Here is a 25414-nt window from a genome sequence, read left to right on the forward strand (position 1 = left end):
GTGTTCTCGGGCTAACTTGACTGTCCATACTGGGGAAGGTCGATGGGAGAGTTTCTGCCATCAACCTCCTTTACTCCTCATGTCTCATGAGAAGTACAGGGGTCAATTGCAACCCCTAAGAGGTCGATTTCACATGTCCATAACAGACACGTGAAATCAAACCCCAGAAGATCAACACTGAGCATGTTGATCTTCTGGAATAGTGCAGATGTAGCCTAAGAACCTGTTTAATTGAGAAAGATTGTTGGCTAAGGCATGACAATTATCCGTGCCTCTTTTCACAATTCTCAGTAGGCTGTTTACCTTCCACTTGGACAGCCACTTGAAGTCTTTCGTTTCACATGTCGTTTCAAAGGTAATGGAGTTACACAACATGTGAAACAGGACAGAATTTGGTCTAGAGTCTGTCATGCTGCAGTGCTCATTATGGTACTGATCCCTGGGCCTGGGTCCAACTGTGGAATTTAAACCTCTGTCCTACCATAGAAGAGCATTTCCTACCAATAAATTATTCTGTTGCCTGATATGAAAGACGAAAGATTTTGTGAGTGTCATATACACCTAGAAACAGTTACAAGTAGAACAGTCCATTCAGAATGGCTAGTGAAACATTTCAGCATTTTCGATGGAACTGTGAGTTTTCAGAGCATCTAAAAATCAGTCCCTTGGTAAAAGCAGGGTAAATTACAATGTTTTGCACAACTGCTATTTTTTTATTAATGAAAATTGAAATTAAATAATTTTGTTAGACTTTTAAGTGCTACATTTCTGCTGTTTTCTTTTGTTGGGGTACAGACTAACAAGGCTACCTCCCTGTTATTATGTCTTCACAGTTATGTCACTTGGCTTATATGTGGAGCACATTTTGGGCCATACCTGGATTCTCTAATAAGTTCTCTGTAATATTCAAAGGACCAGGTTGGGGACCAGGAAAACCTAGACTTGGCCTGCCTGAGGAAATCCCAGTGGTAAATTAAACGCACAGAAGGCTTTCAGTTGTATATAATTTGCTTATTCTATTAGTGGTCACAGATCAAGGTTAAAAAAAATCTGTTTATGCTATCTTAAATTAGCAGCATTAAAGGAGAGGGAACTGAAACAGAGATCTAAGGAAATGGAAATTTTAACTGTGTTTTTCTTTTAGAAAAGTAGGCAGACCACTGTTTATTTTTAAAACATGTTTTCATAATTAATTTGATAGAAATTTTCAAAAGTTTTGTATAAAGTAGCATTTAAAAACCTTTATTTTAGTTTGTTTCTCACAACCAGTAGATAGATAACAACACTCTTCAGCTTGTTTCTCTTGTATTCCTAAGAGGCTATGCATGTGTCATAAAATATGACCCTTAATCACATGGGCTATGGCTGCACAATATTTGCCTTTCAAAAGAGGAATCCAAATGAGGGAGATTGAAAATGCAAATAAAGCTCTGATTTAAGGATCTTGGGCTTCTTCTACGAGTGTCTCCGTGGGTGCTCCACAATAGGTGTCGGGCTTGCCTGGCGCCGCAGATCGGAATTCTTCCAGCAGTTTCTCCTGGATTGCGCATGTGCCGGCGCATGCCGCTCCCTTGCGCGTCCCCGGCCACGTGCGCAATCCGGTCCCCGCCAGTTCCTTCTCAACCGCCATCGGCTGCAGATGGAATCCGCTCAGGCTACGGACAGAGTCAGATTAGCTAGAGTTTTACGTGTAAATTATTGTTTTTTTTCTTTCTAAAGAAAAAAAAAAGGGAGAGAGAAAGCAAGAGAGTAAAAAAAAAAAAAAAAAAAATATATGATAAAAAGAGAGAGAGGAGCGGAGAAGACGCATGGACGTGAAGGCCAGTAGGCCTCCTGCCGCTGCAGGCTGTTGTCTGCGACGGGTAAACAGGCACGAATTAAATGCTAAGTGCCCTATTAACAACAAAAAGACTCACCGCGATGTCCTCTTCAGGCTTTAAAAAGTGTGAGTCCTGCCGCGAAGCTATGCTGGCTTCCGATGCGCAAAGCGAATGCATTCAGTGCCTGGGGGAATCACACGTTACCCAGAAGTGTTCCCACTGTGCTAAGCTCACAGCCAGGGCCAGGAAAGACAGAGAAATGCGGCTGAAAATGCACCTGTTCGATAAGGCTCTCCAGCCCGACTTGCCGGAGAGGCCTCAACCAGAAGGGCCCTCTGGGCTCCACAAAAGGAAGGCGGCTACCCTCACCCCCTTGGTGCAGAAATGGAGGAAGCTCTCCCCAGCCTGATCCCTGCCGGCGGTCTCAGCGAGCGGGACACGCGGAGCACACAGCCCCCAGCCGCATACTCAAACAAGTGGCAGCGCAGAAGCGCACGTGGCAGAGGCTGAGCCTCCGATTACCAAACAGCCAGCATGCGTGGCACCTAGAGCGGCGGCCAGGCAAGTGCCGGAACCGGCAGCACTGCCACAGGCGGCACCGACCCCTGCGGCGCCAGCGGTGCAGGGCCAACAGGCACGGAGTCTGCAGGCACCGGAGGACATTATCCGCGTGGCACCGCAGCTGAGCGGGCCGAGCGCGGCGCCGACAGCGGGGCTGAGAACCCCGGCACGGGAGGGGGCGGTGCCAGCCCCGCAGGGGAGGGTAAAGGCAAGAGCAAAAACCCAGCACCGCAGCCCTTCTCTGGACAGGGCTGCAATGCTGCTATCAACAAGCCCTCCCCTTATGCTGCACATGCCACCCAGAAGATCTGGGTCTCCACCGGCCTATCCAGAGCCTCCTTCTCCGTTCCTCCAACCTACGTCACCATGGCTTGGGCCACCTTCGCCCTTTCTGGGATTGGATCCCTTGGAGTGCTATCACAAACCAGCTTCACCGTTATTTGTATCATCGCGAAGATCTCGCTCTCCCAGACATCGGGGGTATGCACCCCGAGAGTGGTCCAGGTCTCCATCCCCGGACCCGTGCCCGTGCTGCCATGGTCGTTCTTATCATGCTGGACACAGACACCCCAGGCCTACACCTAGGGGCAGGTCCCCCCCGGCTGTCCAATACCCTCATGGACAGTCCCGGCCAGGGACGGAAACACAGCTATCTCAAGGAGAGTTAATTTTAGAACCCCAAGACTTTCCTTTGCAATCCTCCAGCGAGAGGGTGTACCATCGGCCACAGGAACCTGAGAGTTCGAGGGCGGTTTACCCTAGTGGTTCCTCCTCGTCCTTCCCTGACGAGGCCACGGCCCCCGGGGACGTTGCTCACCCGGACGACCTCAAACAGTTTCAGGAGCTGTTTAAAAGGGTGACTTTCACACAAGGCATCCAAACGGCAGAAGTGCAGGAGAAACATCACAAACTCCTGAAAAATTTGAGACCCCTGGCTTCATCCAAAATCACTATCCCACTCTATGAAGCCATTATGGAGTCAGCCACTACCATATGGCAGACCCTGGCCTCCGCTCCGCCGATGAACAAGAGAGCGGATAAGAAGTACTTCGTCCCGGCGAAGGGCATGGAGTTCCTTTTTAGTCACCCACAACCAAACTCATTGGTGGTGGAATCGTCTCAGCAGAGATCAAAGACTTCTCAGTACAAATCGGGGGGTTCAGACAAAGATGCCAAGAAGCTAGAGCTGTTTGGCAGGAAGGTATATTCCTCCTCCACCCTGCTATTGAGAATGGCAAACTGTGCAGCACATCTAGGCTACGTCTACACGTGAAGCCTACATCGAAGTAGTTTATTTCGATGTAGCAACATCGAAATAGGCTATTTCGATGAATAACGTCTACACGTCCTCCAGGGCTGGCAACGTCGATGTTCAACTTCGACGTTGCGCAGCACCACATCGAAATAGGCGCTGCGAGGGAATGTCTACACGCCAAAGTAGCACACATCGAAATAAGGGTGCCAGGCACAGCTGCAGACAGGGTCACAGGGCGGACTCAACAGCAAGACGCTCCCTTAAAGGGCCCCTCTCAGACACAGTCGCACTAAACACAAGATCCACAGAGCCGACAACTGGTTGCAGACCCTGTGCCTGCAGCATGGATCCCCAGCTGCCGCAGCAGCAGCCAGAAGCCCTGGGCTAAGGGCTGCTGCCCACGGTGACCATAGAGCCCCACAGGGGCTGGAGAGAGAGCGTCTCTCAACCCCTCAGCTGATGGCCGCCATGGCGGACCCCGCTATTTCGAAGTTGGGGGACGCGCAGTGACTACACAGTCCCTACTTCGACGTTGAACGTCGAAGTAGGGCGCTATCCCCATCTCCTGATGAGGATAGCAACTTCGACGTCTCGCCGCCTAACGTCGAAGTTAACTTCGAAATAGCGCCCGACGCGTGTAGCCATGACGGGCGCTATTTCGAAGTTAGTGCCGCTACTTCGAAGTAGCATGCACGTGTAGACACAGCTCTAGTGAACCATAATTTTGATAATTACTCCACGCTTACTTCTTTCATGGATTCGCTTCCGGAAGATAAGAAGCCGGTGCTAAAGGCAATTGTGCAAGAGGGCTACGCAGCTTCGAGGACCGGAGTCCAGATCGCCCTGGACGTGGTGGACACGGCGGCACGCTCAACGGCTACAGCAGTGGTCATGCGTAGAGAATCCTGGCTCCAGACATCGGGTGTCCTGAGGGATCTGCAGGCGAAGATTGTGGATCTTCCCTTTGACACGCAGAAGTTGTTTGCAGACTCAACCGACTCGGTCCTCCAGTCCAGTAAGGACTCCAGAGCTACACTTAGAACTCTGGGTATTTATACCCCTCCATATAGGAAGAAAAAGTATTACCCTCAGCAAAGATGATACCCGTACCAACCACAGCGTGCTCAGTACCAACGGGGCTACGACCAAGGGCGACATCAACAGCAGCAACAGTACGGAACTCGTAGGCGACGTTCTCAACAAAGCTGTGCATCCCCGGGGCAGGCCCAAAGGCAACAAGTTTGACGGGCATGTCGAGGGCTGCACTATCACTACCATCGCGCAATGCCATTCCCAGCTCATGTTCCATCATTGCCTCCGACCGTTTCACTCCCAATGGCAAAAGATCACCGCAGACAAATGGGTACTGGAGATCATAACCACGGGTTACGTGATCCCCTTCCAGTCGCTCCCACCGCCGAAACCTCCTCCCAGGCCCCACCTCAGGGACGCTTCCCACGAGGCGAGACTCAAACAGGAGGTGGACCATCTTATGTTCGTAGGGGCGGTGGAATGAGTGCCGGAGCAATTCCAGGGGAAAGGCTTTTATTCACGCTACTTCCTCACAGAGAAGAAAACAGGAGGCTGGAGGCCCATCTTAGATCTTCAGGGCCTCAACCGGGACTTGCGCAAACAACGTTTTCGGATGATCACAGTCGCCTCCATACTCATGGCACTGGACGATGGAGACTGGTTTGCAGCCCTCGACTTCCAAGATGCTTACTTTCATATAACGATCCACCCGGCACACAGGCGATTCCTCCGTTCTATGGTCGGCAAGGAGCATTTCCAGTTCAAGGTTCTCCCGTTCGGCCTCTCCTCGGCCCCCAGAGTCTTTACCAAAACCCTGGCAGTGTTGTCAGCTGACCTGCACAGACAGGGGGTATTTATATTCCCATACCTGGACGACTGCCTATTGAAAGGGGCGTCTAAGGCAGAGGTCCTACACATGATACACGTAACAGCAGACACGTTTTCTTCGCTGGGCCTAGTCATCAACCTCGCGAAGTCAAAGACCAACCCCACACAAGACATAGAGTTTATAGGGGCACGTATAAACTCTATTCCAGCAAGGGTGTATCTACCCTATGCCTGCTTTCGCGCCATCAGTTCGCTGGTGCAAGTCATTACATACAGCCCCACGGTGCCGGTCTTAGCGTGCTTGCAGCTGCTGGGCCACATGGCGATGGCAACGTTTGTGGTGCAAAATGCCAGATTGCACATGCGCTGCCTACAACATTGGCTGGCGAGTGTCTACAAACCGGCATCCCACACTGTCCGCAGGGTGGTATCACCCACGACAGAGGAGCGCAGATCCCTGCAGTGGTGGGTAAACCCCAAGAACCTGCTAACAGGGGTACCCTTTCACCAACCACAAATCTCTATTTTTCTTACTACCGACGCTTCCCACATAGGATGGGGAGCGCACATCGGCGACAAGGTGACGCAAGGACTATGGTCCCCTGCGGAACAGTCAATGCACATAAATATACTGGAGCTCAGAGCAGTGTTCAACGCCTGCAAACATTTTCAAGACCACATACAGGGCAAAGTAGTCGGGATCAATACAGACAATACCTCCACTATGTTTTATATAAATCGACAAGGGGGAGCCCGATCCCGTGTCCTATGTGCGGAAGCAGTCCGGCTGTGGAACTGGTCCATCACCAACAATATAACGTTGAAAGCCTTGTATTTGCCGGGTGCTCACAACGTGAAAGCAGACCAGCAGAGCAGGCGCTTCGCACTCACGCAGGAATGGCAGATCCTCTCCAATCTGCTACGACCGATCTTTCACACATGGGGATTTCCCCAGATCGACCTGTTTGCCACTCAGCACAACAAGAAGTGCCCCCAGTACTGCTCCAGGGCAGGATTGGGGCGGGGGTCCCTGGGGGACGCATTCGCAATTTCATGGAAGGGCCCCCTACTTTACGCGTTTCCCCCCACAGTGCTCATCCACAAGGTCTTGCAGAAAGCCAGAAGGGAGAGAGCCCGCATGATTCTAGTAGTCCCAACGTGGGATCAACAGCAATGGTTCCCCTTGCTTCTGCGCATGTCGGACCGCCCACCGCTCCCCCTTCCAGTGGCGCCGAACCTACTCACGCAGGCCCAGGGGTCCATAGTGCACCCACACCCTCAAGGTCTGCGCCTACAAGCATGGCTAATCCATGGCTCAGCTCCCTAGAAAGCACATGTACGGAGGGAGTACAACAAGTCCTGGAAAGTAGCTGAAGGACCTCCACCAGGAAGACCTACAAGCAGAAATGGACTCGATTCACTGCCTGCTGTTCCACCAAGCAGTTAGCTCCCCTTGACATTCCTATACCTGTAATACTACAATACTTATTGGACCTCAAGAGGGTCAGGCTTTCCCTATCCTCACTAAAAGTCCACCTCGCCGCTATATCTGCTTTTCGGCATGCAGAGGAGGGGCCCACGGTATTTGCCCATCCTATTGTTACCAGGTTCCTGAAGGGGCTGGTAAACCTGTACCCCCTCGGAAACCGCTTCCACCATCGTGGAACTTGGACCTGGTGCTCAGCACGCTAACGGGCCCACCGTTTGAACCCTTAGCCACAGTTCCCCTACATCTCCTTACGATAAAAACAACCTTCCTCTTTGCAATTATGTCGGCTCTCAGGGTGAGTGAGCTTGCAGCAGTTATGGCAACGCCGCCCTGCACAATATTCTCAAAGGAGGCGGTAACTTTACAGCTGCACCCAGCCTTTGTTCTGAAAGTGTCTTCAGAGTTCTACCTTAACGAACCTATAGTTTTATCCTCGTTTTACCCGAAGCCTCACAGCTCCAGCAAGGAGGCACGTCTACATCTCCTGGACGTGAGGAGGGCGTTGGCCTTCTACATAGACAGAACTAAGTCCTTCCGGAAAACGGACAGACTTCTAGTCTCTCTCGCTCCCAGGTCAAAAGGAGAGGGTCTCTCTTCACAGAGAATCTCAAAGCACATTGTGTCCTGTATAAAAATGTGCTACGAACTTCGAAAGACTCCTTTGCTGGCCCCGCCTGGGGCTCACTCCATCAGGGCGGTGGCAGCGTCAACAGCCTTCTTCAAGGGCATCGCGTTAAAGGACATCTGTAGGGCGGCAACCTGGTCATCCTATGACACCTTCGCCAAACATTATGTACTACATCGGGTATACCAAGAGGACACCCGTCTGTCGACAGCATTCCTTTCGGGGGCAAGCTGCACATAAACCGATTACCCACCTCCTTACTTGGGTTACTGCTGGGTCGTCACCTATTGTGGAGCACCCACGGGGACACTCGTAGAAGAAAGAGAAGTTACTCACCGTAGTAATGGTATCAGAGGGGTAGCCGTGTTAGTCTGGATCTGTAGCAGCATCAAAGGGTCCTGTGGCACCTTATAGACTAACAGAAAAGTTTTGAGCATGAGCTTTCGTGAGTTAACTCACTTCTTCAGATGCTGGTCCTGGAAATCTGCAAGGCCAGGTATAAGTAGGCCAGAGCAAGGCTGGGGATAACGAGGTTAGCTCAGGCAGGCAGGCTGAGTTGTATTGTCATCAGTAGATCTGGAGGTGTGAACTCCAAGAGAGGGGAAGCTGCTTTTGTATTTAGCCAGCCATTCACAGTCTTTGTTTAATCCTGAGCTGAGAGTATTGAATTTGCAGATGAATTGTAGCTCAGCAATTTCTCTTTGGAGTCTGTTCTTGAAATTTCTTTGCTGCAGGATAGCTACTTTTAAATCTGCTACTGTGTGTCCTGGGAGATTGAAGTGCTCTCCTATGGGTTTTTGTATATTGCCATTTCTGATGTCTGATTTGTGTGCATTTATTCTCATAGTAATGGTGGTTCTTCGAGATGTGTTCCCGTGGGTGCTCCACCACCTGCCCATCCTCCCCGCTTTGGATCTCTGTTTAGTGTTTTTCAGCAGCATCCGAGGCAGTTGGTCAAGGAACTGGCGGGGACCGGATCGTGCATGTGGCCGGGGACGCGCAAGGGAGCGGCGCGCGCCGGCGCATGCACGATCCAGGAGAAACTGCTGGAAGAATTCCGATCTGCAGCGCCGGGCGAGCCCGACATCTATTGTGGAGCACCCATGGGGACACATCTCGAAGAACCACCATTACTACAGTGAGTAACTTCTCTTTCATTTGAATAATGCCTCATGATCACATTTCTAGAAGAGACTTTTCCAAAAGCAGAAACAGCCGTGTAGACGGGATTCCTTCAGGAAAAAAAAAACAAAGTGTTCGAAAGAACCCTTCTTTCTAAAACAAAATAGGAAGAAAGGTTCTTTGAAAACATGGTTTGTCTCCGGAGGAACCCAATCTACAAGGCTATTTTTGCTTTCAGCAAAATCTCTTCCAGAAACGCAATCGGAAGAAATTATGCAAATGAGGCATGAGATTTGTAAATCAGTGTTCATTTACATTTTTTATTTCCCTCCTTTGCATTCCTCTTCCAAAAGGGGAATGTAGTGTAAACACAGCCTTGGTGTTTGCAAATAACATAGGTAATGAAAGATAACAGAATCACAGGGCTGGAAGGGGCCTCAGGAGGTCATCTAGTCCAGCCCCCTGCTTCAGGAAGGATCAACCCCTACTAAGTCATCCCATCCAGGACCTTGTCCAGCTGGGACTTAAAAACCTCAAGGGATGGAGAATCCACCATCTCTCTAGTCAACGCATTCCAATGCTTCACCACCCGCCTGGTGAAGTAGTTTTTCCTAATATCTATCCTATACCTTTCCCTCTTCAACTTCTGATCATTACTCCTTGTTCTGCCATCTGATACCACTGAGAACAATTTCTCACCCTCCTTTTTAGAGCTCCCCTTCAGGAAGTTGAAGGCTGCTATTAAATCACCTCTAAGTCTTCTCTTCTGTAAACTAAACAAGCCCAAATCCCTCAGCCTATCCTCATAGGTCTTGTGCTCCAGACCCTTAATCATTTTTGTTGCCCTTCGGTGAACCTGCTCCAGCAAATCCACATCTTTTTATACTGGGGGGCCCAAAACTGGACACAGTATTCCAGATGTAGCCTCACCAATGCCGAATAAAGAGGAATAACTACTTCCCTAGATCTGCTCGAAATGCTCCTCCTAATGCACCCCAGTATGTCGTTAGCTTTCTTGGCTACAAGGGCCCACTCTTTACTCATATCCAGCCTTTCAGCCACCATAAACCCTAGGTCCCTTTCCATTGTACTGCTGCTGAGCCAGTTGGTCCCCATCCTGTAACAATGTTTGGGATTCTTCCGCCCCAGGTGCAGGACTCTACACTTCTCCTTATTGAACCACATCAAATTTCTTTTCGCCCAGTCCTCCAATTTATCCAGGTCCCTCTGGATTCTCTCTCTACCCTCCAAGGAATCTACTTCTCCCCCTAGTTTTGTGTCATCCACAAACTTGCTGAAGGTGCAGTCCAGTCCCTCATCCAGGTCATTAATAAAGATGTTGAATAACACCGGCCCCAGAACCGAGCCTTGCGGCACCCCGCATGAAACAGACCGCCATCCAGACTTTGAGCCATTGACCACTACCCGTTGGGCCCGACCATCAAGCCAGCTTTCTATCCATCTTATAGTCCAAGAATCTAATCCATATTTCCTTAACTTATGGACAAGAATGTTGTGGGAGACCGTATCAAAAGCCTTGCTGAAATCAAGGTATATCACATCCACTGACTTCCTCATGTCCCCAGAACTTGTTACCTCATCATAGAAGCTAATCAGATTGGTCAGGCAGGACTTTCCCCTGGTGAATCCATGTTGGCTACTTTTGATTACTTTCCCCTCTTCCAAGTGCTTCAAAATGGATTCCTTGAGGATTGCCTCCATTGTTTTCCCAGGGATTGAGGTAAGGCTGACAGGGCTGTAGTTCTCTGGATTGTCCTTCTTTTCTTTTTTAAAGATGGGCAGTACATTTGCCTTCTTCCAGTCATCCAGTATCTCCCCCGATCTCCAAGAGTCTTCAAGAATAATGGCCAAAGGTTCAACAATGACCTCTGCCAATTCCCTCAGTACCCTGGGGTGCATTAAATCCAGACCCATGAACTTGTGCACATCTAGTTTTTCTAGATAGCTCAGAACTTGTTCCTTCCCCACAGATGGCTGCCCTCCACCTTACCATACTGCATCATCTAGGACCGTCATGCGGAAGTTGATTTTGTCCGTGAAGACTGAGGCAAAATAAACATTGAGTACTTCAGCTTTTCCTGCATCAACTGTCACTAGGTTACCTCCCTCATCCAGTAATTTCCCCACACCTTCTCTGATAACCTGTTTATTGTTCACATGCCTGTAGAAACCCTTCTTGTTACTCTTCACATCCCTTGCCAGCTGCAGTTCCAGTTGTGCTTTCGCTTTCCTGATTACTGCCCGGCATTCTCCAGCCGTATGTTTATACTCCTCCTTAGTCAACTGTCCACGTTTCTATTTCTTGTATGCATCCTTTTTTAATTTAAGCTGACTAAGGGTTTCCTTGTTAAGCCAAACTGGTTGCCTACCATGTTTGCATTTCTTACAAAGCAGTGGGATTGTTTGTTCCTGTGCCTTCAGTAAGACTTCTTTAAAATACTTCCAGTTTTCTTCAACTCTTTTCCCCTTCATCTTTGTTTCCCAAGGGATCCTGCTCATCCAGTCTCTTAAGGAGTCAATGTCTGCTCTTACGATGATCATTAATGAAGGCTATTTTCTGTTTTGCTGCAGATCACTGGAAAAGAGGTTCCATTCAATCCAAAATTGCCACTATATAGTTCTATCTATATAACAGTACATTTTGTCTTGATGCTGGGCTTTTATATGGACCTTTTTGAGAGCAAGGCTGTAAGTATTTCACACTCTTACTGAAATGCAATGTTTGGTATTAGGAAAACATGTTTGAGGTGCCTTGAATGTTAAAATTGAAGTAAGAGACTCTCCAGGGGCCTGTGTCTGCTCTCACTTATGCTGCTGTTGTCAGGGGTAACTCCACTGAAGTTAACAGTTACCTGTTTAAAACTAGTGGAACTAAGGTTGGAATCAAGCCTAAGAAATGTATCTACAATAATGAAAGTAAAATGTACTCTATAATATGAACAATATTTTCTCCTTCACAAACAAAGTAGGGTTCCAGGTTTCCCTCTCCAGTATCAAGAATCTTCTTTTTTTTCCCCCTTGAATTCAGATATTTATCAGCTTGTTTCATTTTAGCATGATTACATAGCTCTATAAACACAGAGGCTACATCAATAAACTATGCAAATACAACTTAGATGGGGCTACTATAAGGTGGGTGAACAACTGGCTGGATAACCATACCCAGAGAGTAGTTATTAATGGTTTTCAATCCGGCTGGAAAAGTATAACTAGTGGGATTCCGCAGGGGTCTGTTTTAGGACCGGTTCTGTTCAATATCTTCATTAACGATTTAGATATTGACATAGAAAGTACACTTATTAAGTTTGCAGATGATACCAAGCTGGGAGGGGCTGCAACTTCTTTGGAGGATAGGGTCATAATTCAAAAGGATCTGGATAAACTGGAGAAATGGGCTGAGGTAAACAGGATGAAGTTTAATAAGGACAAATGCAAAGTGCTCCACTTACGAAGAAACAATCAGTGTCACACATACAGAATGGGAAAGGACTGCCTAGGAATAAGTACAGCAGAAAGGGATCTGGGGGTTATAGTGGACCACAAGCTAAATATGAGTCAACAGTGTGATGCTGTTGCGAAAAAGGGAAACATGATTTTAGGATGCATTAACAGGTGTGTCGTGAACAAGACACGAGAAGTCATTCTCCTGCTCTACTCTGTGCTGGTTAGGCCTCAGCTGGAGTATTGTGTCCAGTTCTGGGCACCGCAGTTCAGGAAGGATGTGGAGAAATTGGAGAGGGTCCAGAGGAGAGCAATGAGAATGATCAAAGGTCTAGAGAACATGACCTATGAAGTAAGGCTGGAAGAATTGGGCTTGTTTAGTTTGGAAAAGAGAAGATTGAGGGGTGACATGATAGCAGTTTTCAGGTATTTAAAAGGGTGTCATAAGGCAGAGGGAGGGAACTTGTTCTTCCTTGCCTCTGAGGATAGAACAAGAGGCAATGGACTGAAATTGCATCAGGGGAGGTTCGGGTTGGACATTAGGAAAAAGTTCCTAACTGTCAGGGTGATCAACCTCTGGAACGAATTGCCAAGGGAGATGGTAGAATCTCCATCACTGGAGCTATTTAAGAAGAGGTTAGATAGATGGCTTTCAGGGATAGTCTAGAAAATGCTTGGTCCTGCCATGAGGGCAGGGGGCTGGACTCGATGGCCTCTCGAGGTCCCTTCCAGTCCTACTCTTCTATCATTCTATGATTCTGTCTACACTAGAGAGTTTTATCAACAAAACCAGGGTTTTGTTGACAAACTTGCGGAGTGTCTACACACAAAATGTATTTTGTTGGCAGTCTGTCAACAAAACTCAGCACTTCCACCAACAGCATTCTCCCTCTCTGTGATGAGGAATAATGCCTTTGTGAACAATTTCTGTCAATCAAAAAAGCTGTGTAGACACTCTGGGGGAGGGGGGTGCCCTCTGTCGAAGGATCGGGTTTCTGGTTCATCGGGCAGCCCTGTTTGCTGAGCTTCCCGTTGTCCCTACTGTTGAGAGTGCAGCCAGGCAGTCTGGCCGCTCTCTGTTGACAAAGCAGATTGCTTTTTCCATATGCTTTTATGTGTGGATGTGATCTGTCGACAGCTGTTTTGCTGGAAGATCTCTTCTGACAGTAAATTCCATTGGCAGATCACTGTAATGTAGACGTAACCATAAAGTGTAAGGTAATTCAAGTAAAAAGATTGAATTAAACCCTCTTGTTAGAATTATAGATTAAAAATATTAATGTCAACTTTTCCAAAAATGAATGTGGGTGCTCAGTGGTAGAAGCTTAGAGATCTGATACTTTAGCAGATAGTTGCTTGGCATTTTCTAAAATGCAGTCCTTTTGGAAATGTCTGAAGTGAGGCACCCAAAAAAGTAGGCTTTTAAAAGTCAAGAGTTACTTTCAAAAAATCTTGGCCAAAAATATTTGTGCTCATTCTCTGAGTTGAAAGCTCCTCCTCCAGCACACGACATGTAGGGCAGGAAGATGGTCTGAAACAACGACAAGGAGTTGGGGCCTGCATGCTTGCCCATATGGTATGATCCTATGGCATCATATAGCCTCCCAAAGCCATTCTGTACCAAACAGGAAATGTTTGAATAGCACACAAAATAGAGATTTTACTGTTCTGGTGGGGGAGGAGCTGAAATGACTGTTTTATACAGCGTCCCTGCATAATTTATGTGAAAGAGGTTAATTCTCCTTTAATATCAACTTGTTTTTCGCACCTTGTAAACTCAGCAGAGAGTCGTGTTTGAGTGGTGCATGGCTATGATGCCGTTGCTGAGGGCATGAACTAAACTAGAGCTATGCAGAATTAGGACCAGCACAGATACAGAGCATATGAGAGAGAGATCAGTTACTAGTGTTCTGTATTGTGACTCTCCAACCTATGAATGATTTTCAGGCCATGTCTCCTGGCACCAGTAAATCTGACAGACCTAGTTGTAGATACAGTGGGTCTTTGCGGCAGCAAGAGCTGGAGCGTACTGCACATGAATTTCTCCCTAGTTTTGTTTATTTTCCCCTGCAAAAAGAGGAATATATGGCCCTAACTCGTTTTTGTACTATCATTTACAACTGCAGCTGTTTAAAAACTTCTGTGAAAGGATTAAGGGAAGTTTAAATACAGTCCAAAGCCTTTTAACATTATTGTTTGAAATTCTCCACAATCCCACAGAAGAACCATTTGGAAGGTTTGCCATTGTAAACTTAAAGTAGCAAAATGAGCAGGAAATGACCTGCACAAAACATGAGGTAATGGAGTAATACAGATAGGAAGGAAAAGGAGAAGACAAGAAGAAAAGTTCCCACACTTCAGGAAAGAAACTCCAAGGATGGTGAAGGAAGCAGCATTGAACAGAAGACCAAGTTTCTGTATCTTTTTAAAAATAAAGAGGGAAAACTGGCAAGAGGAGAGCACAGATATGAATAACGTAACTTGGCAAATTCTTCAGTTAGTATCAGTTTTCCTGTACGATGAGGTTTGAAATGGCTATAGACACAACTAGGAGCTTTCTGCTTGGCTGTGTATTATATCATACTCATGGCATAGCTCCATAAATGGAAAGAGGTAATGATTTTCCTAATTTTGGGCAGAAGTTCCATTTCATAATGGCAATAAGACACTCTAGCAGCACATCGTTGTTACATTTCTTATATGATTAGAGTCAGTATTTGGTTTCATATCCTTTAAAAGGATAAGATTTTCCATACATATTAAGTAGCCAGCCACCTTCAGTCGAAATGACCTTTAATTTAACTTAAGAAACTGGCACAATCTGAAAGAACAAATTACAATTTTCTGTGTGAGAGAGAGAGTACACTGTCTTTCTTTCTTCCCCGGTAGTCTGCACACCAAAGTCTGACTGAAAATTCCACTGAAGTTAGTAGCTGTGTCTACGCATGCATGAAACATTGAAACGTATGGCCCTCTTTCGAAAGAACAAGAGGAGTGTCTACACGTGCAACACCTTCTTTCAAAAGAAAAGCTAAAGAACGGGGCTCAGATGTCATAATCTGAACCCCAATCCTGCATCAGGAAGATTGTCCCTTTTTGAAAAACTAAACTGCAAGAGCACACATGTAGAGGCTCCACAACCTGCTTTTTCAACAATGGGTCCGCCATGGCGCTGGTCTGCTGGACTGCAGGGCCACTTCAGCCGGCAGCAGCGGGACTCCATGATCCGTGTGTCTGGCCACCTTAAAGCAGCATGCACGCAGGAATCCTGTAGCAGGAAGCTGAGAGCATGCTAGGAGCATCACCCACACGTGCTCCAGCCCCACTCTCTGAGCGCCAAGGCCACAGCCAATACATAAGCAGTTTTGATGAGACCAAGAAAAAAGATAAAGCACTAACATATCTCTCAAAGGCTGAGAGCACAATTGTAATCCACCCCAGCAAGACATCATTGTCTGATGTACGTCATTCTGTATTTTTAAACACTCCAAGAAGTTTTAAGGGTTTTCTGTTAAAAGCCTCTGAATAGAGAAGCTTAACAAAGTTACCTCCTTAATGCTGAAACTGAATTCTGCCTTAGTGTTACTAGATGAGAAAACATAAAATGTGGTGCAGATTGTTAGCATTTGGTAAATTGCAAAGTGTGCCATTACTTTTGATCGGGGCTGTAGCTCTCCAATGTGCCAGTAGAAGAAATACTTTTGTGGGACACGTTACAAAAATAAAATAATCTAAAATCCTTTGAAACATAAAAGTTAGTTTTGAAACTGACCCTTGTCTAAACACACATTCATTCTGAATGGTATATTTACTTGGTTTAAGCAAATTATCTCTTCTTTGCTAAAAATATTTTGTGGTAATCTGTTGATTATGGAGCAGTGTAAATTTCTTTCCCAAATTCCATAACTCCTTTCTTAAACTTTGTGACATTTTGAAAGCTTGCAGTGAAATCAAAATCCAACAGAAATATTTTTTCTGTTCCATTGCAGCCAATAACCACATTGCAAAAGTTGTGGCTGATATGTAATTGGGGGTCCTGCTGGGGTCCCACAGGCTTCCTTGTTTATACAAATACTGCAGTACATAAATACTCATTTATTTTATCTAGCCATGAATATATATAATTTTTCGAGTGGAAAGAGGTTGCTAGCAGTAATGCTAAGTTATAAAAGGCATATTCCTTTCTCACTGCAATTTGCAATGCCTACATTTAATATATAATGTTTGGTTTAGTGAAATAACCTACTGTTTTTTTTTGTTGATCTTGGTAGCTGAACGATTAGGAAACTGTTGCTCAGCTGCCATAGTCCACTTCATGGGGTGATACCATGAATACAACTTTTGAAACATAAATTGAGGAACTATGCTAGTGAGTAACCACTGTCTTAGAAATGTGAAAATAAAGATAATAATAAATAATAATAAAAATATATTTACACTACGTGGTTGATGTTTGCAATGTTTCTTGTTACCCCAATGTACTTGAATAAATCTGGTGTGATATTACAGTATACTGTGGTTTATTGCAAGTTTACAAGATAGCCCAAAGAGTCGCTACCAATGTGGGAACACAGATTAGCTACGCAAAATCGTTTAAATAAGGCACTTCATTTCAAGAAATGTAACGTACACATACTGCACTTGTTCCTGTCAACAAAGTCACATGGTTCACCTTTCACCATTTCAGAAAATAGAGCACTTTAAGAGTAGAAGAGAAATAATATAGTATATATTCTTCCTTTTGGCATCTGTGTTCCCTGTAAGCTGTGCTCCTGTATGGGTGCTCAGGAGAGATTTAAGTGATTAGCAGAGCACCCACAGTTTACGCTTTTTGTTAGTACTGGTGGTGCACATTCACATGTGCCTCAATGCCCATAAAACATTTATTCTACGTAGAAAAATATATACACATGAATGGAAAAGATTAGCAGGAGCATTGTTCATCATGTCTACATGGCATAAGAGCATCAGAATAGTTTTGACTTTCAAATAATGGAGACCTACAGGCCACCTTGCTGTCAAGTGTAAGGTCTGCATCAGGTCTGACAGAGGATGTCATTGAAGTGTTACATTTCTGCTACTTTGTTTTTTAAGTCTATTGTTCATGAAATCTATCTGCACTCCCTTCTCTTTGCCAGAACCTAACAGTCAAACAGGTTTACATCTAAACTGCATTTAATTCTCACTTTGGAAACCGAGATTAGGGAGAACAGAAGGTTAAGTCTTGGATGACTGAGGCCCAATCCTGCAGAGATTTACACATGCACCGTAGGAGATTATTCACATAAGTGAAGTTTTGAATATGTATAAATCTTCACAGGACGAAGTCTGAATTTCAGTATTTTCTCCTACCTTGAATTTTAGTGACATGGGCTATGGGTCTTTAAGACAAGGTGGCTCTGCCTTCCCACACAACTGCTGCAGAAACCCCAGCTAGTTCCATGACTTTGATATGTTTGTTATGGTTCAGGCAGGTTTGGCGGTGAGAGGGAAGACTGAGTAGCAGAAGACCTCCTCAGCTGCCTGCCCTAGAACCTGCACAGAACATGCAAGCTCACATTTCAAATTCTGGGCTGCCCAGTTTGCAGACTGCCCTAGCAGCTGTGTTGTCTGGGAAGCTGAAGGAAGTCTCTGTCCTAGTGACTGTTGGTCTCCCTTTCTGTGTGCTGGGAAGGGAGCCATCCTGTTATCTTTACCTGCAGTGGAGCTGGGTTGGAGGTGGGTGTGGGGAAAATAAGGGAAGGAGGGTAAGAAGGTGGGGACCATTTTTTAAAAATCTAAGTTATTTATCTGGCCCAAATGACAATAGTATATGAGAAGCTAATTTTCTTTAATCCCCAGGCCATTCTGGTGAGGAGGAAAGTATTATTAACCCCATTTTACAGAAAGGAACTGAGGCAGTCAGAGACTAAGAGACTTCTCAAGGCTATATGGGGATTCTCTTTTGGGGTAGAAAATTGAATCCGTCCTCTCGTGGTCCTGTCACTATATTCATTGGCCCACATGTCCTCTCCAGGACGGTTAAGATACCACAGATAATCATAGTGGTGTTGTTGCATAAAAGTGCCTACAGGTAAGGCAGAAAGAGATAGTAGATTATTGTAATAGAGATTCTAGCTTGCTCTTGTGTAATGAACTATTGAAGGAGACCAGAGCAAAATAATTAAATCAAAGCCATTTAAATCAGTGATTTACTTTACTTGATTTTTTTTTTCTGAATGATTTTTAAAGTCAGGCTGAAGCTTTGTAAAATGTATTTTAAAATCTGTGCTATTATGACTATTACAGTTAGTTATAAATTAAGTTATAAATCCTGGGATTTCTTCAAATGCAACTACTGCTACGATATCTTGCTTGAATTTTATACAGCTTTACAGCAAAAAGAATGAGGTCATAACTTTCAAAAACATAAGCAGGCTAGTAACTTTATGCACATGAATATTCCTGTTGCTTTCAGTGGGACTGCTTGTGCTTAGATATAAAAATGCAAAAATTTTGCAGCATCATGGAGTAATTTCTTATTAAAAGCTTTACTCATAATGGTATAGCATCTTTTCATGTCAAAACAAAATTGCTTCAGTGATAACAATGAAAAATTATTTAGGCTTTCATTATGTTATAGTGAAGGAGGAGGGTTTTTTTCATCAAAACCTTCAAAACTAGAATGCAAAACTTAGTCTTCTTGGGCCATATTTGAACATATCCTCACTGGCATCTGAAAATACACAGCCATGGAAGCAAGTCTTCCAACTTGAGTTGACAGACTTGGGCTAGGTAGGCTCATGCTACTCTTCTAAAAATAGATATTGTCTATATAGAACTTCAAAGTTGCAACTCAGGCTCGGTGGCTTAAGAAGAGTGGGGTAAGCTTCCAAGCATCAGCCAGATCTTAGAATCCTAGGGCCGGAAGAGACTTTGGGGGCCATCTAGTCTAGCACCCTGCCCGAAGCAGGATCAACCATAACTAAATCATCCCAGCCAGGCCTTCATCAAGCTGGGTCTTAAAAACCTCTCCTAGTGAAATATTTTTTCTTAATAGTCAATCTACACCTCTCCCTCTGTAACTTCAGACCATTGCTCCTTGTTCTGCCATCCATCACTACTGAGGGCAGCCTCTCTCCATCTGCTTTGGAGCCCCCTTCAGTAAGGCTGCTGTCAAATCGTTTCAAAGTATTGTCTAAACATCTTGTTTTAGAGTGCTAGAATGGGACCTTCTAGCTCATGTCTGTCAATCCAGGTTGAGGGGCATCTAAAATGCTGTGTTAGGTGTACCTTATGTGACTTAGGAGAAGTGCCACTGAATTCAGACTGCAAGCCTGGATGAATGAACATAGCGTGGACGGAGTTTTTCAGCTTTCTTGAGTGGTGGAAGTTTAATATATTGAAAGGTGGGATTGGTTACTATTTTGTCACAATTTTATTCACCCTGATATAAATCCATGCAGTGCAGAAGCTTAATGGCTATGACTAGTGAAAAGCATTTGCTGGTTTGTAAATTGATTAGACTGCTGTTATCCCATTGCTGGAAATTTGTTTTCTTTATTGAATAGCTTTTTTTATTAATGACATTGAAGTAGTGCTTTCTGATTCTTCAGTAAAACAACAGGACCCATTCAACCTGGGTTTATAGTCTGAAATGTGCTGGAAGTATGGACCATGGAAATTCATAAAGTTATAAAATTTGTGAATCCCCCCACCCCTTCAATGACACTCTTACGTGCACAGAGTCTTACCTTAGTTCACTTTGGGATAGAGGCCACCAATCAAAGGAGAAGAGATGACGTTGGAGAACAGGATTTATTGGACTCATGCTTCCAAACAGGCATACGTGTACTTTTGTTTGTTTTCAGCGCCTGAAATCTTGAGGTTGCAGTTTACAAGCCCTGCAGCTAGTCAGACTTGGGATGGCTAACTGTTTTCTTTTAAGTACCAGAGTAAAGGGTTCAGATGATGTCAGGGGGAAAAAACAGTAGTGAAAATTAAAAATTATTATTTTTAAAGATTAATTCTGTGATAAGAAGTATTTTGGGAAAAAGATCTGATTTCTTTAGCACCCAAAAATGAAATAATAAGGATATTTAGGAACCAGGCTGGTGAATCTCACATATTTGTTTTGTTTTTGTATTTTGTTTTGTTTTGTTTGAAGCTATACAGTTCAAAGTATCGAACAACTTGCAAAGCAGCCACCAATGTATAATTGAGAGTGTAAGTTCAGACTGCCCCCGTGTGAGTCTGAGAAACCAATATCCCTTCTGAGAGTTACCCTAAATGAGATATTTGTTTGTTGTTTTAACAGACATTATCGCAGGTAACTCTTCTCCTGAGGATTGGCTACATTATCCTGACATTGACCTCCATTGGATTCCTTATGGAGCAAAGGCAAGACATGGAACATTTTCTATGCTTTCTTTTTTTCCTGGCTGTGAACAAAGTAGAAGTTCTATTGTTTACCACAATCACTTATAAAATATTGCAACCACACAAATATCAAAAATGCTATCATTTTACTCAAATGTGTACACTTCATACTTGCACAGAGGTGGGCAGTAAGCAGCTCATGAGTTGAACGTGGTTGATCACAGTTAGCCACTGGCAGGAGGCTGCCAGGCACCTTATTTACCTGCTGTCCACAGGTATGGCCATTGCAGCACCTGTTGGCCATGGATTGCCATTCCCAGTCAATGGGAGGTGCAGGAGTGGTGTCCTGGATTGCACTGCTTCCCGCAGCTCCTGTTGGCCGGGAACAGTGAATTTCAGCCAATGAGCAGCTGTACCTGTGGCAAACAGGCAAATAATGCATAAGGCAGCCAGCGACGTGCTAACCATGGCAAACTGTGTTCAGTCCCTGGGCCACTTATTGTCCACTCCTGGTACTTTCACATTGCAATATATAGGCCAAGCTGTGATGTGTTTACCTACTACAGTTACTCCTGCTGGAGTCAGTGAGGCTTCTTTTGGGCTACTCAACATGAGTAAGGACCTAAGAAGTAATGGAAAACAACTGTAGAGAGAAATGGTATTCATCCTGATTGTAAAATGTGTAGGCAACATTATTTATATTTAAATATATAGTCATGTCTTCATTTAACATTCCAGTGACAATCCTGCTCTGTGTGACATTCATTATTCATTCAAAGATAAATGTCTTTGATTTTTACATATTAAATGATGTATTTCAGCATAGGACAAGAATTTAACAAAGTGCAGAAGAAGGTCAGAATTTACGTAGCTAAAAGTGTGGATAAGTGTAAATAAAGGAAAATTAGAATTCTGTAAAGATAAGCTCAAATTATTCATTAGGGATGTTTCATAATGTTGCCATGGTCCATTCTTATCTTCACCTCGATGGTAAATAATTTACTTCACCAATAGGGATTAATAGGTTCTTCTTCGAGTGTCCCCGGGGTGCTCCACTTTAGGTGTTGGGCTCGCCCGGCGCTGCAGATCAGATCTTCCAAGCAGTTTCTGCCGGATCACGCATGCGCCGGTGCGTGCCGCTCCCTTGCGCGCTCCTGGCCACGTGCGCGATCCGGTCCCCGCCAGTTTCTCTTAACCGCCGTTGGCTGCAGACGGAATCCGACTAGGCTACGGCCAAGTTAGCGTATTCAATGGTTTTAGCTGTTTTCTTTAAAGTTTTCAAGTTCTTAGTCTATTGTTAAGTTAGCCAGTTGTTATTTTCAAAAAACAAACAAACAAACAAACAAACAAGAAACAACAAGCGGGACGGCATTCAGTCCAGTCCTAGTAACAAGCGGAGCGCCGGAGGCCAGGAGCCTAGGGCCATTAGCCCTCCTGCCGCGGCGGGCTATCCGAGAGAGGGAAAACAGCACAGAGAAGGTGCTAAGTACCCCATTAACAATTAAAAGATTCACCAACAATGTCCTCTTTAGGATTCAAGAAATGTGAGTCTTGCCGAGAGGCAATGCCAGCGTCTGATGGGCACAGTCACTGTATAAGATGCCTTGGGGAGTCCCATGTCACGCAGAAATGCTCCTTCTGTGCAAAATTGACAGCCAGAGCAAGGAAGGACAGGGAGATGCGGCTTAAAATGCTGCTATTTGACAAGGCCCTCCAGCCAGACGTGCCGGAGCGGCCGCAGCAAGAGGGACCCTCCGGGGCCCATAAAAGGAAAGCTGCCTCCCTCACCCCATCAGCGCAAAAACGGAGGAAAGTCTCCCCAACCCGATCCCTGCCAGCAGCAACAGCGAGCAGGATGGGAGGAGTGCACAGCCCCCAGCCGCAGCAACAGCTGATTGGTGGCGGCACGGAGAGCCACGTGGAGGCGGCTCAGCCTCCGATGATCAAACAGCCGCCCCGCACCGCAGGCAGGGCGGCGGCTAAACAAGCGCTGGTACCGGCAGCACCGCAGGCAGCGGCACCGACCCCCGGGGAACCAGCGGTGCAGAGCGCGCAGGCACGCAGCCTGCAGGCATCGGAGGACACTGCCCGCACAGCACCGCCCATGAGCGTGCCGAGCGTGGCGCGGACGGGGCCGAGATCCCCTGCACGTCACGGGGCGGAGCCACCCCCTCAAAGGAGGGGGAAGGCTGCACAGAAAACGAGGCACCGCAGCCCCTCTCCAGACAGGGCTGCAGAGTTGCTTTCTCTCAGCCCTCCGCTCATGCTGCAGACTCCAACTAGAAGGCAGGGGTCCCTCCTAGCCTACCCGGAGCCCCCTTCTCCATTTTTACAACCAGTCTCGCCCTGGCTGGGACCACCTTCACCCTTCTTGGGGTTTGAGCCGCTGGAGTACTATCACAAATCGCTCTCTCCAGTGTCCCAGGTCTCTCGATGATCTCGCTCCCCCAGACGCAGGGGGTATGCACCAAGGGAGTGGTCCAGGTCACCTTCCCAAGAACAGTGCCCATGCTGCCATGGTCGTCCCTATCACGCAGGGCATAGACACCAACGGCAGTCTACCAGGGAAAGATCCCCACAGACGATCCCGTATCCCCGAGGGCAATCGCGAACGGGGACAGAGACTCAAGTATCTCAGGGGGCACTGGTTATGGAACCCCGAGATTTTCCCTTGCAAGCTTCCAGCAAGCGGATGTACCATCACCAACAGGAACCCGAAGGGTCCAGAGAGGCGTATCCTAGTGGTTCCTCGCTCTCCTCCCCGGACGAGGCTACGGCCCCGGGGGACGTCCATCCTCCGGACGATGTCAAACAGTTTCAAGAGCTGTTTAAAAGGGTGGCCTTCACGCAAGGCATCCAGACAGCAGAGGTGCAAGAGAAACACCATAAGCTCCTCAAAAATCTGAGACCTCCAGCCTCCTCCAAAATAGCAATACCCCTTGACGAAACAATCTTGGAGTCCGCCACTATGATATGGCAGACCCCTGCAACTATTCCACCTGTCCACAAGAGAGCGGACAAGAAATACTTCGTGCCGGCGAAGGGCATGGAGTTCCTGTTCAGCCACCCACAACCAAATTCCTTGGTGGTGGAGTCGTCGCAACAAAGATCAAAGACATCTCAATTCAAGACGGGGAACAGAAAAAGATGCCAAGAAGCTCGAGCTGTTCGGCAGAAAGGTCTACTCCTCCTCCACACTACTGTTGCGAATGGCAAATTACGCAGCGCATCTAGTGAACCACAATTTCGACAACTAAACCTCCCTCATGGACTCGCTTCCAGAGGACAAGAAACCGGTGTTCAAGGCCATCGTGCAAGAAGGCTACGCGGCCTCGAGGACGGGAGTTCAGATCGCCCTGGATGTTGCGGACACAGCAGCACGCTCCACAGCTACGGCAGTGGTGATGCGAAGGGAGTCCTGGCTCCAGACTTCGGGTATACCGAGGGATCTGCAGGCAAAGATCATCAATCTTCCCTTCGACTCACAGAAGCTGTTTGCTGAATCAACTGACTCGGTCCTTCATTCCAGTAAAGATTCAAGAGCCACACTTAGGATCCTGTGGATTTACACCCCTCCATACAGAAAGAAAAAGTACTACCCTCAACAAAGATGGTACCAGTACCAGCAACAGCGTCCCCAGTACCACAGGGGTTACGAGCAAGGGCGACATCAACAGCACCAGCAGTACAGAACTCCCAGGCGACGTTCCCAACAGATCCGTGCGTCCTCGGGGCAGGGCCAAAGGCCACACATTTGACACACAGATCCGGGGCTGCGCCATCACTACCATCGCACAAGGTCATCCGAATTGGTTATTCCACCATCGCCTCCGACCATTCTACGACCAGTGGCAAAGGATCACCACAGACAAATGGGTGCTGGAGATCATAGCCACGGGGTATGCCATCCCCTTCCAGTCACTCCCACCGCCACGACCTCCACCCAGACCCCACCTCCAGGAGGCCTCCCATGTAGTGAGGCTCAAGCAGGAGGTAGACCATCTCATGCTCATAGGGGCAGTGGAAAGAGTGCCGGAGCAACTGCAAGGGAAAGGGTTCTACTCAAGGTACTTCCTCACGGAGAAAAAGACAGGAGGCTGGAGGCCCATCTTAGATCTTGGAGGCCTCAACCGGTACCTGCGCAAGCAACACTTACGGATGATCACAATCGCCTCCATCCTTACGACACTAGATGATGGAGATTGGTTCGCAGCCCTCGACTTACAAGACACGTATTTTCACATAACTATCCATCCAGCTCACCGACGATTCCTCGGGTTCATGGTAGGCAAAGAACATTTTCAATACAAGGTCCTACTGTTTGGCCTCTCCTCGGCCCCCAGAGTCTTCACCAAGACCTTGGCAGTGTTGTCAGCCTACCTGCACAGACAGGGGGTATTTATATTCCCGTATCTGGATGACTGCCTACTCAAAGGGGCCTCGAAGGAGGAGGTACTACGCATGATACGCGTCACAGCAGGCACGTTCTCTTCGCTCGGCCTGGTTATCAATCTGGCAAAATCAAAGATAGACCCCACACAGGCCATAGAGTTCATAGGGGCACGCATAAATTCTATTACAGCGAGAGTGTATCTACCAGAGACACGCTTTCGGGCCATCGGCTCCCTCGTGCAAGTCATCACCTTCAGCCCTATGGTGCCAGTTCTGACGTGCTTACAGCTGCTGGGCCACATGGCAGCAGCGACGTTCGTAGTACAGAATGCCAGGTTACACATGCGCAGCATGCAGCACTGGCTGGCGAGCGTATACAAACCGGCAGCACACACCGTTCACAGGGTGGTGTCGCCCACAACAGAGGTGCGCAAATCCCTACAATGGTGGGTAAACCCCAAGAACTTGCT

The 25414-nt window shown here is 46.7% G+C and overlaps 1 protein-coding gene across 2 annotated transcripts in view; it reads left to right on the forward strand.

Annotated features, from left to right (window-relative positions):
* Window positions 1–25414, forward strand: part of AGMO (alkylglycerol monooxygenase) — a 362759-nt gene that overhangs the window by 194654 nt on the left and 142691 nt on the right. The window contains exons 9-11 of one of the 2 annotated variants that reach the window (XM_074984668.1): window positions 834–968; window positions 11325–11441; window positions 20491–20573. In XM_074984668.1, the coding sequence (XP_074840769.1) occupies window positions 834–968; window positions 11325–11441; window positions 20491–20573 (335 nt within the window). Of the gene's footprint in view, window positions 1–833; window positions 969–11324; window positions 11442–15083; window positions 16681–20490; window positions 20574–25414 lie in introns of those variants that run through there. The other variant, XM_074984669.1, reaches the window with a different exon arrangement.

The sequence above is a fragment of the Carettochelys insculpta genome, chromosome 2 (assembly GCF_033958435.1).
Source record: "Carettochelys insculpta isolate YL-2023 chromosome 2, ASM3395843v1, whole genome shotgun sequence".
Lineage (NCBI taxonomy): Eukaryota > Metazoa > Chordata > Testudines > Carettochelyidae > Carettochelys > Carettochelys insculpta.